General features: G+C 51.5%; 1 protein-coding gene across 1 annotated transcript in view; it reads right to left on the bottom strand.

Annotated features, from left to right (window-relative positions):
- The window catches only part of LOC133351310 (N-acetyl-beta-glucosaminyl-glycoprotein 4-beta-N-acetylgalactosaminyltransferase 1-like), a 110,226-nt gene that overhangs the window by 24,535 nt on the left and 64,894 nt on the right, over window positions 1–20,797 (bottom strand). Inside the window, exons 8-13 of the mRNA XM_061566410.1 lie at window positions 13,304–13,382; window positions 12,463–12,529; window positions 11,263–11,403; window positions 10,261–10,370; window positions 7,063–7,163; window positions 343–467 (exon numbers count right to left, since the gene is read on the bottom strand). Of these exons, the coding sequence (XP_061422394.1) occupies window positions 343–467; window positions 7,063–7,163; window positions 10,261–10,370; window positions 11,263–11,403; window positions 12,463–12,529; window positions 13,304–13,382 (623 nt within the window). The remainder of the gene's footprint in view (window positions 1–342; window positions 468–7,062; window positions 7,164–10,260; window positions 10,371–11,262; window positions 11,404–12,462; window positions 12,530–13,303; window positions 13,383–20,797) is intronic.

Genomic DNA, 20,797 nt, shown 5'->3' with positions numbered 1-20,797 from the left:
CGGCCGGGTACAGGGTATGGGTAGACAGTGAGTCACTGGTGAGTCACCGTTTGTCACTCATTTCCCAACGTCTTGTCTCTTCTCACAATTCAAGTTCCTAGAATCAACCCACCCGCGCCTGCAACATGGCTTCATCCCAGAGGTCGCAATCAGGTACCCGATACCCGTACCCTACCCGTACCCAGCCAGGTACGGGTATGGCCAGGTACGGGTACGGGTAAGGAATCAAAACCCGTTTGTGACCTCTGGGGCAGGGGTTGGGGGGGGGGCGAGCACGGCACGCGTGGGGGGAAAGCAGCGCGTTGTGGAACGGAACGCCGCAGGCTGTGCCGTGGGCCTCACCGTCCGAGCCCCGGTCCTCCCAGAGGCTGCCGTTGTTTTCTCCGTCCCGTCTCTGCGGCTGCTGAGCTGCGAGTCCCGCTCGCGGCTCCGGCGCGTCCATCTTCATGTATCGGTAGAAGCCAAACCTGCGCGGGTGGCAGCGCCAGTCATTTTGGAAAGCGATTTTTCCTCAGTTGGTGTGTAGCACATTTTGAATTCGTGACTAAAAAAACTCAACCAAACTTGTCAACAACACTGCCTTTAAAACAAAAAAGAAAATCGGTGACGTTTCAGGCAATGGCCCTTCAGGCAATGGCTCACAGGGCACGGAAGGGTCAATGCTTGAAACTTTACCGATTATATATATTATGTATAAAATATATTATTTTAAGGCATCGTTGTCGACGAGTGCGTTCACGTTTGCTGTTAATTGTGTTTTTGCACCCCTGCCGCCAATGCAGCATTCTTCAACGATTCATTCCACAGCGGCTCCTGGGGGCGGGGGGGGGGGGGCTGTGCTCCGTTTGGCCTGGAGAGGGCAGCACTCCATCCTCAACGCAACCAAAAACCTGACACTCTCACACGTGCGGCCCGGGTGTCTGCTGCTCTCCCCGTGTGTTGACATTTGAATTCGCATCGGCACTGACAAGGCCAAACGCCTGCGTTTAAAGCGATCAGGACCGGGCACATATTCTTGCCTCCATACACGCTCGGAGCGCTTATTCACTCGAATGCCGAGCACACCACGAGTGCCAGATTGTGAGTTCAATTCTGGGTCGACGTTGACTCGGTGCACCATTACCACCACCACCGGTTGTACTGCAAGAAAGGCAATAGGTGTGCAACAGCGCATCAATTCAAAGCAATTCTTACACTCACGATCACACGCATCGGACTGTGTGCGCGTAAGCATCAATTACTTAGGGTTTATGCAAATCGATGTTACGCTTGGAACAAAGCAGTGAAAAATATAAAACGGGCACAACAATGAACCAAAACCGAGAAACAACATTAACAAGAGGGTTAAAAATAACGAGACGGAAAAATAAAAGCTAATGTTGAATTTAACCGCGGTCCTAAATCGTGATGATTCATCGCGTCGCTGGGAGGGGTGGGTCGTTGCACGGCTGCCTGGCTAGTTAACGCCGGCTGCCTTCGTGTTCACTACGGAGCGAGCGAGCGAGCGGGGCTCTTTCTGGAGGGAACATGCAATTCCAGCTCCTGGCTCCGGATCAACAACACAGATGAGCATCGTCCGACGAGTAAGTAATGGAGCATCTTGCCCTCGGAGTTCCACATCGGATTACAAGCACGAGGACGAATTAACATGCCGGAGGTCAGACAGCCAGATGGGGCACGCTGCCCGCTGCTTCCAGTCCTTCCGTGATGTTGACGTTGACCGTCTCCTGTTCAAAATCCAGCTCCGATCCAAGCGTCCATGCTGAACGTGTCCAACACCGCCCTTTCCCACCGGCAAACCCAGGCCATGACGGTGCGTGGGTGGGCCCCGGCGGTTCGGGTCGTCTTCCCACTGGCTATTTGCCGAGTCGAGCCTCAACGAATCCGTGAAACTCGCAAGGCTCACAAGGCTTCTGAATCTAGCTCAGGAGTCGGCAAACCAATATATAATAACGAGAAGAGCAGCCATTTGTTTAAGAATTCGGTGAAAAAAAACTCAATATTTCAAGAGAGGCAATGCACTCTGAGTACAAGACGGTGCGTCCTTAATAAATTAAGTCACGAAGCAGTCCTTGAAGAGCTGCACGCGGCTCCGGAGCTGCAGGCTGCTGACCCTTCATCTAACTCGAGGCCAAGCAGGGCAAGGGGTGGGGTTAATTGATTTTCGTTATTAACCGTTGCTTCCGTCGGTACACTTGAATATGCGACGTGTGTGACTTCACTAGCACGGCTCCGGTTCTGCAGTGGAAAATACATGGTATTGGATCCTGAGCTATGCAGGACTGGCTTGGTACAGCCCCAGCTCAGCTCGGTTGCATTGGGAAAAGTAAAGGTTCGTCCCGGTCTTCCTTTGCTTCTCATTGTGTGCAAGAGTAGCAGCATTGGAGTTGAGCTCATCAGTCATCTGTGGCTGTTTTCATTTAGTTTTTTCTTTTTCACAATGTTGTTATGGGCGAAGACCCCAGGGCGGGCCCAGGACACTCTGGCAGGACTATGTCGCTCGACTGACCTGGGAACTGCCTGGGAATTCCCCAGGAAGAGTTTGAGTTTGTCGCCAGGGAAAGGGAGGTCTGGGGACTGCCCTTACTCAACATGCTGCCACTGCGACCCTCACCAGGGCAAGCGGATTGAGAAACGAACAATGATGTTCTGATTTTGCTATCGGTGTCACGTGAGACTTGAACGGCTATTCTGACCTCTTGCAGAGCAAAGCAGAGCCCCGTTTGTTATAGAATGTGCCCACAGAATCGAATACGACAGAACTACATCTGAGCTCCCTCCGACTTATTTCAACCACATACTAGGATATGCACCTTCATCACAGTGCAAACAAGATTTAACGTTCTTGACTTTCCTTTTGCCCTCATCTGTGACAGGGCTGAGACCACCAACTCGCGAGACTTGAAACCAAGGTTTAATCTTGGGTGACAGGAACCCGGATTTGAACCCAGGATCTCAGTCGACGATGGCTAATTGATTTGAACTCAGAACCACCCAGCCCAGCTGTAGATTTCCCCCACTCCTCATGTGGTCTGTCTTAGGAATCTTGAGTTGGCGCTCTTTGTAATTCAGTCACGAGTCCGATCCGAGCGTTACTGCTGGGAAAACGGGAAAGTGCCCAGGCTTCCGACTCCTAAAGAAGCTCTCAAACGTGGCGCAGAGTAAGTCGTCCTCTTTTGTTTTCTTTAGGGAGGCCGGCAGGGGAAAATATTCTTTACGGCTTATTAAGCGCGTTCCACGCTCGACTTGGATTAACCGGGCCCTTAAATTGAGGAGAAAAACTACACGATCTAACTCGCAGGTCTCGTGCAGAATTTACACCAAGCATTAAATATGGAAACAGTCGCGCATCATCGTCATCATCGTCGTCGTTCCCCGTGCTCCAACAGGCATTGGGGAAGTTCTTCATGACCAAAAGAATCCCTAAGGCTGCAGAAGAAAGTCCACATTGCTATGCCGGAGGCCAGTTTATCCATAAAACAAGGTTAACCAATGTTCTGCCTGGAAATGTACAGTATTGTATAAATGCTCATACACTGCAGAAACAATATAAACACGTACTTTGATTTGTCATTTGGCCAAAATCACCTTCAATGTGCCTGATCTCGTCAGCTCTCGCAAACCAAGCAGGACTCGAGAGGGAGCTCTCAAAGGGTATTTTGCCTACTCTTCCAGCGCTGGCCAGATGTCTCGGAACACAGGTGGGGGTAGCCACGCATCACACAAACCACACGCGATCAACCCATCGACGATCCGTGGCGTGCACCCATTTACACGGCTGGCTCGATCGCCGGCCGCGGCATTTAACTGCCAAGACGAGGGGATCGAACCCGACCGGCGACCTCTGGATGGGCAAGTCCAGCGTGCCGACCCGCAACGCCACAGTGGCAGCACATCTAAAATAATAATCGAGGGCCGTTATGCGAAGGCGTCCCAACGCGCTTCATTAAATATCGCGACGCGCGTGTCGCCCCTCGCCGTCGTACCCGTGGGGTTAGAGAAAGAAAAAATGAAGACGTTTATAAAATGAAGACGTCTGTCTCCACGCTGCCCCCCCCCCTGCCCCCCCCCCCCACAAATCGTGACACGTCCGTGTAACCACGGGCCCATGCAGCTAAACCACACGCAGAGCACGTGGCCAAAAGAAATCGATTTTTATATATATATTTTTTTTACTTCAAAGCGTTGACATTTTCCAATAAATTAAAATTGATGTTTGTTTCAACAATTTTACAGCTGGGTGCTCAGGATTTGAGGTTGCAAAAAAAAGCAATCCTAAATATAATAAAGAAACAACACACGTATAATAAATAAATAAATACCTGCACACGTATATAAACCGACGCATAGATCGGTCCGTGTCTGATTTGAAACAAAATGATTGCTGTTGATTCAAAGGTGTGACTTGAATTCTCATTTGGAGACCGTTTAACCCATTTGCTGCCTGATCGCACGTCCACCCTGCGACCCCGCTGACTTGCCCACCGATCCCTGCTTGACTGCTGACTGACAACGGATGTCTCCCCACGTATCGATCTGCCCGCCAAATGAACCCACCTGCCCCGTTTACTAATTTAACAGTGGCCTCCTCCATAAAAAAAGGATACACTAATGTGTGTAACAACAACTACAAATGTCGAGTTGAAAACCCGAGACTATGATTGTAAACATACGCAAGCTGGGGAGGGGTGGGGCGATGATTATTTTGCCGCCAACACGACCACGCACAAACGAGAACACGGCGGCGAACGCAACACAAACGAGGCGGTGAAGAAAAGACGATATTCGATACTCGATTCGAATCGTGGCCACGTTTCTTGACCTTTTTATTGGATCGCCATGCGGTGTACTACGAACCGGCATTTGTCCATCTGGTTTAATGGGGGTCCGCGGGTGCGCGCCTGGATCATGCGATTTAGTCGTCAAACAGCATACCGATGAGAACACAACTGGAGTACGACCGCCCGGTACAACTAGATCACAGCTATCCGCTCGCGCGAGCGGTCCTGATGAACGAGTTATTCAAAGCAAAAGTAAACAAGGTTGACAGTTCAAATGTAAAAGCAGCATTGAGAAGAAGAGCTGTGTTTGTTCCTAAGCTATTCACATATTTGCCCTGCGGTTTACAGTGTTGGTAAAGGAGCACACCTTTTCACATCCTCGAAGCCGAGCCAGGTCTACGATTAATGGCTAAAACCACTTCCATTAGACTCAAAGAAATGCGCGCGCGAGGTCGTCCGGCGCAGAGATGGAGCGATAAAAGTTGGCCCCGTTGTGCAGCCGCTAAACGGATTGCTGCGAGGCCGTGAGAGATGGCGACAGGGAAGGCCTTCACCGAGCAGTGAAGAGATCATGGCTGCAGCTGCTGCTGCGGCTGCTGTTGCTGCTGATAACATGATTCGGTTGTAATTGAGTAGAGAAAGAATGGCGTAGATAGCCAGGAGCCAATCTTCACAGGGAACGTGTGAGGCTCGGTGTCCGAGCAAAGAACAAAGAGTGTTAGAAGTTGATGAAGAACTGGTCACTTGGGGGAGCAAAAAAACAAACCGCGACAATCGCAGGAGCCCAACGAAAGAGGGGAGGGGGTGTGCCCTCTCGAGCGGAATCACAACGTGGGTGACACCGAGACAGCCCAGTGGCTGGGGGGGGGGGGGGGCTAACGCCGTGTTGGTTGGGGGCGCCCAGCCGGCACCGGCGAGATTCTTTGGTTTGAATCCGAGGTGGCCACCCCCGCGATTGCTCCGGGGTTCCCAGTGGAGCGGATTGATGGCCTCAGCCTGGTCGGCGAGGACCGAAGGGGGAAGGAAAATCGTTACGAAGAATCTTGTCTTTCGGTTTGGCTGAATCCAGCCGTGCGGATGATGAACGTGGGAGAACCAGGCTTCGGGGGCTGTTCTCTGACACGGGATGCTGCATTGCTCGCCCAGGAGAGTTCCAAAATGATAAGCGATCGCCTTGCGATACGACGCCGAAAATACGAGTGGAATTACAGTCGAGGGAAAAAGACGGGGAAGAAAACGGTCCAGCGCGCACACAGAGCCAGGCACTGTGACCACCGGCCCGACCGTGAGCCCAGCAACACCGAATCGGGCCGGGATAAACCGTACGGATCACCTGCTGAGGTGGTTGGCCATGGCGACTCAGATGTCAGGGAGCCAAGCTGGCACCGCCAAGGTCCTGGGTTCGATACCAGGCAGCAGCCTGCGATTAAGCAGACTTCTCGAGTTGAGTGAGCCAATGGTCTCAGCAAGGCCACCAATGACTGCTAAAAAAAAATCACCCCGTTGAATTTGGTCTTGTACAGTAGTTGGCTAAATTCCACCTCTGAGAATTGTTGTGTTCGTCTGACTTTAGCGCAATGAGCAGTGGCAGTGGGTGGGAAACTGCTGACCTCTACTGAATGGAGCAAAGGTCACTGAAAGAGGTAGCTCTGTAATGTCCATTACCGTGGAGCGTTGTAAACTCCTCAATCCGTATCACGACCACCGGTAGCGACATCAGCATAAAATCATGGAAAAATGACAGCAATAAATGTAATGCTGCCGAAAAGTTTGAGGAGATCGTGAACTTAGGCGCGTGCAAGAGCACGTGCACAACCAGCCAGCCGGATCTACAGAACGCACGGCAATGATGACAACGCAGCAAGAAAAGTTCTTCGACGTCTTTTGACAAGCGAAGACGAGTTTCTTCATTAAAGCGCGGAGGCCTGGCGCCCCAGCGTTGAACGCGGGGGTCGCGTGCTCGATGAGCCGACCTTTCTGCCGCGGCAGGCTTTTTTTTAAATATCAAGAACCCCCACGGTCGCATCGCCGCTTTCTCCTCGAGATCCAAAAATACGACGAGGTTGACGCCGCGCGCTCGGAGCCAACGCACCAGCCCCCAATCGTTGCAGAAAAAAAAAAAATCAATTTTGGCGGTCGGCAAACGGGCCGTATTTTTATTACACGAGTGGTAGCGAGAGTAAAAAAAAATTGAAATTAATGGCAGAAAGAAAGTTAAACTGGCAACACGAACAAAAGGGTAAAAAAAAACCCGCCAAGGAGAGGGTTTTGGCGCAAGTACCTCTCGAGGTAATAGGCGTTCTCCCGGTAGAAGCACTTGTTTTCCGTCTCCATGTGGGTCAGCCGGGTGTAGTCGTTGGGGTAGATGTAGGAGAGGTACACCTGCGGAGCAAAGACAAAGACCCCCCCCCACCCCGTACAGCTTAACAGACTGCCGGTGCAAGTGCTGTTAGCGAGCACCTATCAAGGCCGGCACGGGTGGCCAGCGCCACGCCCGGCCGCCTTTGTCACCCTTGTGGCGATGTTTACTAGACACCGGCGCCGGGTACTCATTTGAGGCCGAGTCGACCTAGGGGAGGCCCAGGACCGGTTCGGATAACCGTCACCGGTGTTGGCGCAGCGTAGCGCTAACCTCGACACCACCGCTCGCCTGAGCAGCAGGGGCGCGCGCACACACGCGGTCGCAGGTCAGTCGTCAACCGTGGGAGCAAACAACCTGGGCGGTGCCAAGCAGCGTCCTCCCTCTCCGATAGCAACCTCAAAAGAGTCGCTCGTGGTAATTGCCCGAGCAAGCTCCCTTCTCAGCTGTCAGTGTGCTGCTGCTGCTGCCGCCGCCAGGTCAGTGACTTCCACTTAGCCTGCTCCGCCACTTACCAGCATCTCTCTGCCACCTGGTGGGCAGGGTCAACCGAGGAGCAGCTGGACACAATAGTCAGGAGCTCGGCGCACTAGCAACAATGGTCACCCTATGGCAGGGTGAACCAACGAGTAGCTAAATACAGCAGGCAGTCGCTAGATGCATTCGCAACAATGGCCCACCCTATGTAAGTTTCATGCTTCTGTAATTTCAATGTAATTGTACTATTAAACGAATAAAATTTGCGGATTCTGCGTAGGCATTATCCACTTTGAGGAAGGGCCATTTTCCAAAACTTCGCATTTTGTACAGTGTTATTGACAAATTGTGTTGTGTTTTTTTTGTATTTGTGCTAAGATCAATCCGAATATAATCTGCCCAAGCCAACTTGCACAACAGGAAATGTATTACGTAACAATGATTTATGTTTGTACAATATTTTCGATTTCTCACATCTTAACACGGTTTCTTTTTGCTCCGATTTCCATTGCTGTACTTTAAATATATTTTTTCTTTCGGAATTTTAGTAAACCCAGGTCACATCTTACAAACGAAGCTCATCCTCGTCTCTTAAGTTCTCACCCCGGTCACAGAAAATAAACTCGGGACGCCCAAAATGCTGCAGTCGGCAGCGACCGTGCCAAGCAGGTCGTCGGGGCTTCACCAACGCTCCCGACTCAAAGTCCGGATTGGACACGAAGAGCAGAGATCCCCACGACACACTCGATAACAAAGTTACGCGTGCCGTCACAAAGCCTGGCTGGCCACACTGCGGTTACCGCACCGCTCACAGCCAAGCGCTGTCCACACGGGAGGCTAGGTAGGAGCTCACTGATCCACGCGCTTTTTTGTCTGAAGTTCAACGTACACATACTAAGGGCTCCGTCGTTTTCCAGGGAGGCCCAGACACCGCAGGCCATGACCAAACCAACCTGAACGACGCATTCTACTAGGTTGTCAGAAAAGAGGATGAATCAATCTTTCCACACCAAGTCGGAAAGGTGGCTCAGTGCACTTGCCATAAATCTGAATTTACAATGTACCAGAGGTGTGGACTCGAGTCATGTGACTTGGACTCGAGTCAGACTCGAGTCATGAATTTGATGACTTCAGACTCGACTTGGACTTGCATAACAATGACTTTGTCCCACCTCTGAGGTGTGGACTCGAGTCATGTGACTTGGACTCGAGTCAGACTCGAGTCATGAATTTGATGACTTCAGACTCGATTTGGACTTGCATAACAATGACTTTGTCCCACCTCTGCAATGTACACCCAACAACTCCAAATATGCAAACTACAAGTCATTTAGTTTGAAATTACTTTAGCAATGCACCTCGAGCAAGATAATTAATCGTCATCATATTACAATGATGACGATTGGATTTTGATGCAACAGCCACATATACTCCCGGGGCATCTCAGAGCGATTCACATCTCATCTCAGCACATTTGAAAGGGCACTCCCAGTGGTAGCTGTCTCTGTGTGGCACAAGGTGACGCAGCGCCTGGCCTGCAGACGAGCATTAGCCTGGCAGTGGGGGGGGGGGGGGGGGGGGGGGGGGGGGTGGGCAATGATTGCGGCCGTGTGTGATCCCCAATTGGGTAAGCAATGGCGGAGCCAGTGGGGGGGGGGGGGTGGTATGTGCCCCCCAAATGATCCAATCGAAATCCCTAATTTCGATCGAATCATTGGGGTTTATTAGTAATAAATCAGCATTTTGTGACTCCCACTGCCACTGTGTAGCATATTATTATTATGTGCCAGGGACTCTATGAAATGATTGGACAATAGTCTGAGTCCATAATTGGCAATAAGTAACGGAAAAGCAGTTATAAGTGACTCGCAGAATTGTGCACAGTTGCGTCTACAGTACACGATTTTCCTGAAGGCATTCACCTTCAGCGAGCGCGATGCCGATCACACAACACGGTTCGAATTCGACCCTCGATTGATGGCTGCGCCATCACCGCACACGCGTCGAATAAAAAGCAAGGGGCAAGGCCTTACTTGCTAACAACTCCTCTATCAATTCTCATTGCTGGAGGGGTTGCCTCCCTTACCTGAAAATCCTGGCTCCACCATTGTGGGTAAGACCGGTTCCCAAAATGAGGGCATAACCCAGCACAAGCAGATACCCGGCTGGCGAAAGGTACAGCCTGTTCTCCTATAACGTGTGTTGTTTTCATGATGCGAATTGGATATAATGCGGTGAATGCATTAGGGAACACACTTTTTATAACACGGATGTGAATTGGATGTAACACGATGGAGTGAATGAAACTACGTCGCGCGAGTAGGAATAAGCGGTCGAACGGCTGCCTCGGCGTAGCATCACACAGGGCATTGGGATGCTGCTGGATGCTTCTAAATGCTACCCACGCGCCTCAGTCTTTGTTCGGCCTGCGTACACATCCGACGTGTTATCGCGAGTTTTTGCTTTACCCTAAATTGTTTATTACAACACGGATGTTTCCATAACGCGGCAATCTTCGGGAACGCAACTACCGCCGCGTGACAGGAGAACGAACTGAATCTGCACTGAAGTGGCACGGGTTTGGGGGTGGGGTGAGGGTGAGGGGGTGGTTGTCAATCGGATAGGGGGGGGGGCGGTACTCACGAACTGCAGGCCTTGGTAGCGGTCGAGGTCGTAGCCGTGCAGGAGGTACGAGGGGCGGTACTCGCAGTCCGGCAGGATCCCCTTCAGCACCGTCGCCTCCACCAGTGGAGCTGCATCGCCGCGGCAGATTGGCAAAATGAAACGTCAACAAGCCGGGCGGAATCGCGCGCCGGAGCCTCTCGGAGGAACCGCAGCTGAACATTGATGTGCGCGTGTTCCTTGTTTACAGCTGGGTGGTTCGCTCTGGGAGTCGTATCCAAGTCCTAGGATTCTACCTCGCACGATTCCAATAGGGATTCTATTGGTGTCATAAGATTCCATCCAGAGCGATTCCTGCAAGAGTAGCGATTCTCCTTTTGCGATGTAAAAAAATAAAATCTCCATTCACTTTCCATGGAATTCTAATGGGGATTCTGCTATGGCAGATTCCTGTAATGGAGTGGGATCCTATCACGATTTCACCGCAAATCTACATGAACTAAACTTAGGCTAAGCATTGCCAAAACCGGCTGGTCAAAACGGCGATTCTGGCCGTTTGCAGATGGGAATAAATGCCACTGCAATGTAACCGCTTATGTCAAGCAGGAGGTGTTACCGCATCAATAGGCTAACAAACATGATAAGCCACTTTGCCGAACTATCGTTTGTGGCCAAGTCGCTTCCGAAAAAAATAAGATAATAGCTCACAGGGCCGTCACCTGGTAAGATAAAATAAAATAGTTGAGTTCAATTCGTATATTTTTTTTTAGTGATTTGTTTACCTTGGCTATACATTGCACTCTTGCAGTGTTTCTGTATTGTTTATTGCTGTAACGTTCTGATCAGCCTTGACTGGACATCTGTGAAAAAGAGCTTTTCGGACTCCTCCAGTATAAATAAATATTACGATTCCGATTTAATAACCAAAGGGCACCCGTGCACAGGCCAGCTTGAAAGGTTCGGGGGGAGCGGAGGGTCTGGGGAGCGGAGGGTCTGGGGAGCGAAGAGGGTCAGGGGTCGTACTGAGGTAGAGGGAGTCGCGAGCGTCGGGGTGCAGCATCTCGGCCGAGTGGCTCGGCAGCGACGCCTTCTCCAGACCGCCCACGTGGCTGGCGGGAGACTGCGGGATGTACTCCACCTCGTTCATCTTGAACAACGAGTCGTCTTCGAGGAAAACGGGGGGGGGGGCACAATGAGAACGGCCAGGGTAATAGTAACAGCAGCAGCAGCAGCAGCGACATCCGCATTGACAAGGCTGGCGACGGGAGCAGGCAGCCCTTCACCCAACAGCGGAGAGAGCGTGGCTGACGATGGGGGCGACGATGAGAAACAGGTAAATACGACCGGAACCGAAGGTCACCTGGTTTTGTTGCAACGAAGGAAACGTGACACTGGGGGCGGGTGTTTGCGGAAGGGTTCGGAGATGGAAGCGACACGCAGAGACGCTGACAGAATGAGGCGCACGCACAGCCATGCTGCTCAAGGGGATAAACGCACAAATACATTTATATATTTTACAGCCAGACAGATGAAGTAAAGCTTAATTTAAATTACATTTTACACTTATGAACCTCGTGGAAGTCATCATATCAGCCCGAGATGTGCGGTAAGCTATATTTAATCAGAGACAATGACTAAAGTTAACTCATCTCTTCCCCCCCCCCCCCCCGTATCTCAAGTGTAGTTTTAGTCACGAATGAGTAGGAGTTTAATTTCACATTGATTCATCGATGCGTGTTCATTCTTACCCTCACGACACGCACGTCTAAATGCGGGCGATAAGTCGTCGATGAGTAAAACATTACGGGTGGAGCGGTGGGCTAGTGGTTAGCGCACCGCGCGATGAACGTGGAAAAAACCTGACTTCGATTCCTGGCCAAAAGAGTGACAACTGAACCAGCCCATGTCACAGCCTCCCCTACGCCAAGACGCACTGACCAGCACGGTCAAGTGTGGTCAAACATCCTCCACGACCTTAATCTAGCAGTGGAGAGGCTTTCATCTAGCAGCGGATTGACACAAAGGCCGCACCTACTTGCAAATTGGAACGCAAGCGATATGCGTCGCATCGAGGCTGACGCGGCGAAGGGAGCCGTGCAAATGAGATGCGAGAAACGAGGGACCACACCGATGAGACGATAAAAACAAATGGAACTGTGGTGGCGGTTGTGATGGGGCACGGGGGGGTGGGCGGGGGGGGAAATCTAAGGAGGCGGTGCCTACCGGTGTACAGGGAGAGGTGTCTGGCGTCGATGATGGCGAACGTGGAGCTGGGCACGTTGAGTCGCCACTGCAAATGGCAAAGACGCGGGCAGAGCTTTAGTCAAAGCGACGTGCTTGGGCTCGGCAGGCAGCCGTTTCGTTTCACCATCACACAGCGTTTGCTTGAAGAGTTTTCTTTGTTTTCACGGTGGCAGGGGTGGATGGAGAGTGTTGGGGCGGGGGGCGGGGGGGGGGTGTGGGCGGCTGGGGCAAGAAATTAAAGCCCGGATCAATACCGCAACGTGGCGTAATTTTCCGGGGCAGTGAATTTGAAAGGCGGCGTGCGCTTTTTAATTCGTAGCGAATCCTGTTAGCGGGGGCGGCTAACGCGACAGGGCTCAGACGCCAACCCCCCCCCTCCCGCCACCGCCGGGCTGGTGAGGAAAGCTGGGCCCAGCTCGGAAAGGGGTGGGGGGGTTAAGCTTTAATTTTGATTTTTCCACTCGTTGGGTTGCGATGGTCGCTTCGTCATTGAGCTCTTTGATGTTGGCAGCGGTGGGCGTTGGTTCCCTCCCTTACCCGTGAACAATCCATCGATGAGGTTGGCTTTATCGGATCCATTGGGGCTGGCAGTAAAGCAAGTAGGTTGGCGACTTGCCCATACAGTGAATGCAGTACCCATTCAAGGTCAAGGGGCCATCAAGGCCAATGCCGCTGTTGCGTCATTTTCTACCCCAGGATCCCGCAGTTGTTCCATTGCTGGTTCAGCAATCAAACCCAGGTCCCTTCTTGCTGTGGGGGTCACGAGTGTTAGCTCTGCGCTGACGGCCCCCCGGTTGCTTGCTGACGTGCGAATCCTCACCGCCACCTCCACGTGGTCGGTGCCGCGGTCGTTCTGCTTGTGCAGCACCTCGAAGTAGTAGCGCGAGGAGGTGGAGAGCCTGCCGAGACAAAACGCAAGCGTCAGCGGGCGACAGCGGCCGGACCTCCTCGCGCATCGACACGACGCCATCGGACGTTTCACATCGTTCTTAGAGGCTTGATTTCACTCGACCTCTTTGAACGACGAGGTGGCCCGGTGGCCCCCGAGGAGCCAACGCCGCCGGGTCAGAGCGACGAGTCGCCCGGCACCGCTGAGATCCTGGGTTCGGATCCCGGGTTCGGTTTTGGCGGCCCGTCATTAAACCGGGAGAGGGGGGGGGGGGTGTCAAGTGGTGCGAGTCGATGGGAGTCGGCACCGTCACTGATCCATCCCCCATCGATCAGTGTCAGCTCCCGCGTTCAGAGGCCGAGGGTCAACGTGTGGCGGCCCTTTCTCTCGGGAACAAGCGCTCGTGAAAGTCCCCGTGTGCTGGGATGGATCCACTCATAAATGTCATCCCCCCCCGCCTCTCGCGTCCATCTTTGTCTTCCTCTTTCCCCTTCTGCCTTCAGGTTTTCCCCAAGGTGGAGAGGGGGGCAACAATGCTCCCTGTGAGCCTCGCAGCGACACGACAGCAGTGCCTGCCGCTGTCTTCCCTCTGCCGAAATCCAAGAATGTCAAATTTGGATTTATCTACGAGCGGCTAATATCCAGTAGCTTTAAGAAATCGAACTTGATTAAAATGAATGTAGCAATTTTTGGACAAAATAAAGTTGTCAAGACGTGTATATTGCCTGCTCTGACAGGTGGATCAGAAATACGGACTTTTGACAAAGACAATTTAGATAAAGCTGAAAAGTTGAAAAGGAGGTATTAAGACGAGCATGCTGGGAGTTCCGACGAGACCGAGAAACAAACGAATTGGAGAACACACGTTCGTCAAATAAGTCATATTGACTGATCAGAAAAGTAAGTAGTCATTGACAGGACACTTTGCTGGAAGCGATGATAGCTCGTGGTCAGGGTGGGTAGAGGGGAGAGTTCGGTGATGGTCCTGTGGCGAGACTAACCTCTATCAAAGTTCAAACCCTGGTCAGGGTCCGACTCAGCCCATCATCTCTTTGGGTTGACGAGTTGCCTACCACATGGTCAAAGCCCAAAGTGCTTGCCCTATGGAGATATCCACGAGAGGATTATGGAATTCCCATTGCTGGCTAAGGAACACCAGAGGTTATAAGCACCCACTTACTGCATCAATATAATACGTATGTGTCTTTAGCCAATCTGTTCCATCGTTATTTTTGAAGCCCAGCTTTGTCTGACTCAGCATGTTATTATTTATAATTACGCCGACGACTGTAGGAACCAATTCATTCCATCGCAATCCCTTCGTGTTTATTACAGATCATCAGGACGCGTTACGGGACTTTGAAAGCACGGGAAGCAAATTAAATTACATCCAATGCCCCTTTATTTAAGATTGGCGAGAGGCAATTGAGATTCATTATCTCTTCTGCGGGGGAAGAAAGGCGGATGGATCTTCCAACCGGCGCCACACCTGCAGTCTGCGAAATGGATTTCGGAAAACAAAAGGCAAGGGACTGAAGCGGTGGGTGGGGAGAGGGGGTCGGCGCACAGCAGAGCTCCCGAATGGGGATGAGCGGACATAGCTGCACGGTGTCATAAGATGCGGCAACATGCAGATACCCTGTTCATTTCAAATGCAACAGTTCATCCAATTGCAAGGCAGGAAGCTGCGAGCAAAAAAAAAATTCTCGCACGCACACACGCACCACTAACTACAGATATATCGTACTGTACGTCTCATCGTCGACATCATTAGCCAGTGCCTATCCACTGCTTGACGGAAGACGTGCAAGGGTGCCGACATCCTCCCAGAGTTTTCCGCAACGCCACACACAGGCGCACAGAGCCCGCGTCAGACCTGCGCACGGAGGCAGCAGAGGTAGCCACGTCTCACGGCGCTGTCCCCGCTGTTTGCGTCCTGTCGGGCACCGTCACCTCCCCCTGGCCGTCACCGTCGTCCCCCACTTCTGGGCAACGACGCGTCCTTCCCAAGCACGCCGCTCCACCTTCCTCGACGAGTCAACGCGACGTCCTCCGCTTTTTGCCTTTCGACTCAACTCTTGAGCGTGGCGGTATCTACACGCAGCTCGGAACGCATCTCGGCTTTTGTCGCCATTCACTGTTGCCGGTGCCCACGTTTCTGATCCGCGTGTCACATGTGGCAATATGCAATTACTGAAAGCTGTCTTCCTCAGGTACATCGGGCATGCCACGTGTCATTATCAGCCTACTCGTCGCGTCTCTTATTGAACAAAAAGTGCATTGTACGCACACAGGCAGCTCCATTTGTCAATCCACGGCTGGACAACGGCCTCACCGCCACGGGCCAGCGGGTCGTGGGTTTGATCGCGCTACACCGCACGCTCCGGCCTCTGAGAAACTCAAAACGCCGCTTCAAATGGTGTGGAGGCTTTAACGAGAAGGGGGGGGGGGGGAGAATTTGAGGCATAAAGGGAAGAGGGGTGCAGGGGTTGAGTCGACCCCCTGACTAGGATTTGAACTCGCAAGCTTCCGGTGGCGAGCTGCGTGCCCGCACCGCGACGCGCGGGTTGGCAGCGGTGCATTAGCAACGACAGACGAACAGGTCAACACATTCGTCAATCATAGTGCCCCGACACGGGGGGATACATGTTAGACGTCATGGGCCGCTGGCCCCTCTTCGTAGCGAAGGGATTATGAAAAAGGGCCGTCCGCCAGATCCATCGCCGATTCCGTTTCTTTCCATCTTAAAGGCAGTGCTGCTGACAAATGTGTTGAGTTTGGTGGCAGAAGAAAACGCCGTACAATAAACGTTACAGGGAGTGACGGATTACATTTCACCAACTGAGTATTGTTGACATTAATAATATCTCCTTTTCAAAGTTTCACCATTGCACAGTGGTCGCTCACCTGGTTATACACAGAAGATATGAAATGACCGATATCTGTATGTTTAATGAAACTTAACTTTTTCGACAGGAGAGGTCCCGTTATGTATATATATACACGAATATAAATGGGCTCTTATCTCATCTGGTTACATAACGGACAAGGGAGTGACCCGACACTACCCACGCACGTGTTATTTGAATTCAAATGAAGATTCAGAGGAACTTTTCCAGCTCAAAAAAGCTGCGCCGTGATGCTTGTGATGAACCACTGGGAGATGGGCATCGGGGTTGTGCGGCTCCCATTCCACCAATTTAGCCCCGGCCAATTAAATCTACGCTGCAACAACCCAACTCTGGCTCCAACACCACTGATGCCTCATTCCCACAGTCTAAGTCAACTGCAGAGTAGTCGAAAACTAAACTATTTGTATTTTACCAGGTAAGGCCCACTAAGCTATACAGCTCTTTTTTCAGAAGCAACCTGGACCACAAATGATAGCTCAACGAAGTGGCTTGTCGCGTGGAAATTTATAGCAGCCAAGTTCTCTAAACGCGTGTTTCTAAATGTGGATTGAAAAGCCGGAGGACCCAGAGAAAACACACATGACCAAGGGGAGAACACGCAAACTCCAAATATACAGCAGGCGCCAGGGTCGGGATTGAACCCATGACCTGTATACCAGGCGAGGTATTTAACATATCGCCATCGTGGCATTAGTCAGTAAGGTCCCTCCCAGTGGTAGTCTGGATGGCCTTAGTGGTCGTCCCAATGGTCCCAGAGGTATTCAAGGGTAGCCCAGGTGGTCTAAGTTCTAGTCTCGGAAGTCCTGGTAGTCCGAGCGGTAATCTGTGAGGCCTCAGGAGTAGCTTTGGTTGTCCTGGTGGTTGATCCTAATACCAACGTATTATTGGAATATCTGATTGATACCAGCCAAGCTCTATAGATCCGAATCGCCACTGAAATGTATAAGCAGACTAGTATCCATGGCATTTCCAGCCAGTCACAAACAATATAGCCATTGAAACGTATCACATAGCCATCAGCCGTGCAATCCATTGCGATTCTACTAGGCCGACCCAGGCCCCACTTCCGACCTGAACGCCACCCCCTGACCTGCCCACGCAATTCCAGGCTAAAAGAATCATGAGAATCGGGATCATCAGTCACGACCAATCCACTGCTGGATGACGTTCCTCTGCACGCCCGCTGCCACGTTTCATGATCACGCAGTGCAATAACCCACCTGGTGCCTATTGGCGAGAATATCCCGCCGCTAATGCATAGCCCTCCTGTGAAGGAGTGCTGAGCGTTTCCCGGGTGAATAATCGCACGAATACACTTATTATTGTTATCGTCGTGACGTAATTCCCCTGAGTGCACTCGGGGTGCGTTAACGCAGTCATGCTAACACAAAAGAAGCTAAGTGCCAAACGCCAAATGTAAACAGTGAGCAAATACTTGGAATTATATTGTGCCCATCGTGTACAAAATGTCTCGCAGCACAGAAACACCATTTTAATTCTTCCACGCCTGAAATTCCCTTCAATTCAAGAAGCGTTGGTGGCATAGACGTGCCGAGCAGACGACAGTACAGTACATCGATTAACTTACCACGGAAAAATCAAAATCCAAAACTGTTAACGATATCATTCTTCAACATTTTTCGAGAGGATTTTTGTTTTTTTAGATTTTCGAATTTTTTCACCCCTTAGATTCTATTTAAATCGTGCTCACGGTATCACGTCACGATTCCTATCCTGGAACCTCTCGCAGCAAGCGGTGCACACCGGTGTCAGAGAAAGCTCCTGGAATACGACCTTGGAACAACTCCTCACTCTACCACGTCTCGCGACGGGCAACCCTTTTTTTCATGTCCTTCAACGCGTGCTTGTCGCATGTCAATCAAACCAAGTGATATACTTATAATGTTCGAATAAGCCAAATTATGTGAAAACAATTAACAAGGTGGGGTGTTTTTTGTGTTTGTTTATTATCTGTCGGTGACAGATGGAGTTGCAGAGAAGGATGCCGGATGTAGCCAGAGGAAGGCGACAGGCACTGTGGTCATGTGGTGCCGCCCCTCCCCCTTGGGAAAACTGAAGACAGAAGACAAAGATGGACGTGCATGGGTAGTGGGGGGTGCGGGAGTGGGGGGGGCCAGGGGGGGGGAGTGGACCCATCTCGTCACGGTGGAATATCACGAGCGCTTGCACCGAGAGAAAGGGCCGCCACACGTCGACCGTTGGCCTCTGAACCCGGGAGATGACACTGATGGATGGGATGGATCGGTGACGGTGTTGACTCCCATCGACACGAGCGACTTGACACCCCCCTTCCCCCGTCCCACGGTTTAATGACCGGCGGCCAAAACCAGAACCCGGGATCCAAACCGAGGATCTCAGCGGTGCCGGGCGGCTCGGTGCTCTGACCCGGCGACGTTGGCTCCCCGGGGGGGCCACTGGGCCACCTCGTCGTTCAAAGAGGTCGAGTGAAATCGAGCCTCTAAGAACGAGGCTCGACTGCTGTGCGAGCCCCCCCTTTGTTGTGTGTCGCGGGCGGCGGCGGCGAGACGGCACGCTCGGCAGGAAGGACGTCGTGAATCTCAAAGCACAAGGATCCCAGAATCTTCATTGCACGAGAGAGAGAATCCCTCCGCTTCCCCCCACCAGCAATAAAAAAGGGGTTTTCGGCAATTCATTCATTATTCATTCAGTGGCTGTGCTGCCAAGAAGGGAAAGTGTTTAACCCATGGTGTTTGCAGAGCAGTGGGGCTCCAGAAGAGACGGGGAAAAAACCCACCGATGCGACGCTGCCAGTGCCCCAGAGAGCACGTCTTCATTTGCACGTTATTATAATACAATTTCCACGATATCCTTCGCTACCACGGTGATGATTAAAAACTCACGTCAACGGTGAAGCGGTGGCGCAGTTGTTGCCGTACGGCGCTACAAACCCGGCGACCCTCGTTCGATAACCCTGCCACGGCTAACATAAGTGGCGTGTTATTATCCACACTCGTCCTGGGCCACCAACCCCTTCGGCTAACCCGCACTGCCAAACAACCGCCCACCCCCCGCCCTCACCCCCTCAAGAAAGACGAAGACGTGGGGAAGGCCTTTGTCAAGCAGTGCCTTGACAAAGCGCTCTGAATAAATAACTCAAGTTTCCGACCACAAACAGCATTTGCCGCCGGTTAACTTACTTTCCTCATCATCATGAAATAAGTGGGATGGGAGTAAACAAATGTTTACGTGGGTGCGCGTGTGTGTGTGTGGAGATAAAAGTGCTTGGGCCCAAACAAACAAAAAAACACAACAACAAAATGTCTGACTGCAAGAGTTGCGCGTGTGTGATCCTTATTTAAATTAGGCAGACTAAAAAACACCCCTTTCTCTATTGAGGAATCATTATAATCGGCAGATGGCTGGCATCAAAGAATACTCACAAAAATAACTCTGTCTCGTTGTAATATGCTGCTCTCATACCATTCGCCCAACTCGGGAGAAAAGATTCCGCAACAAAAGACAAAGACGACAACCGAGTTCATGACAGAGTGGAAATCTTGATTAGTCCGGGTCAGAGGTCGTGGTTTGTCCGGCCGCAAACTGACCTGCCCTCGTGACTGAAACGGCAAACTCGAGGTATGCCAGCCATGTCCCGATTTTAATTGATGTCTCTCACGACGCACAAGTGGGAATTCAGCCCGTGGCAATCAATCACTTCCGATTTTATGCAAATTACACGCAACCCGTTGCACTCGGGGCTACTGCGGCGAACAAAGCGATTTCCGCTCGCCAGCACCGATCAGAAGATCAACGCAGGCAGCCCACGAGCAAGCCACCTCAAAAGTTATCGTTTTGTCAGATCTCGGAAGCTAAGCTGCTCAATGCTCGAGCCTGCTGAGTGCAGTTTGCCAGCTGATGTACGTGGGGGAACGGAGGTGTGACCGAGAGACGGTTGTGTGCCGAGCGTCATCCTCCCTCTCTCCTGTGCCGTGGTGGGTTTTCTCCGGGACACTCTGGTTTCCTGGCACGTGAAGCCGTACGCTCATCAATGTCACTGCCCAAATATCCTGATGCTGGAACCCTTACTAAAAATAAAGAGGCCTATGTGCCACAGTGGCGAGATGTTATCTACCTCGCCTGGTATGCAGGAGGTCATGGGTTCGATCCTGACCTTGACGCGTGCTGTTTATTTTGAGTATGCATGTCGCTCTCCTCGTGGTCACGTGGATTTTTCTTTGGGTCCTCCGGTTTTTCTCTCCACATTTAGAAACATGCCGTTAAGAGCATTTGGCTGCTATATATTTCCACGTGATAAGCCACTTTGTTTAGCTATCATTTGTTGCCAGGTCGCTTCTGAAAAGGAGCAATAAAGCTCAGTAGGCCTTACCTGGTAAAGTTAAAATAGTTTAGTTTTAAGTGAGGGCAAATCGGGCCCGAACAGGGTTCTGAATATCACGAGGCACATTATCCTTTAAAGCAAAGGCTGACAGATGCTCTTTCCGAACACAAGTCAGCGGTGAAAAACCTCTAA

Source organism: Lethenteron reissneri, chromosome 37, assembly GCF_015708825.2.
Source record: "Lethenteron reissneri isolate LAM-NWPU_2019-01 chromosome 37, ASM1570882v1, whole genome shotgun sequence".
Lineage (NCBI taxonomy): Eukaryota > Metazoa > Chordata > Hyperoartia > Petromyzontiformes > Petromyzontidae > Lethenteron > Lethenteron reissneri.
This window is presented reverse-complemented; position numbering and strand designations above follow the sequence as displayed.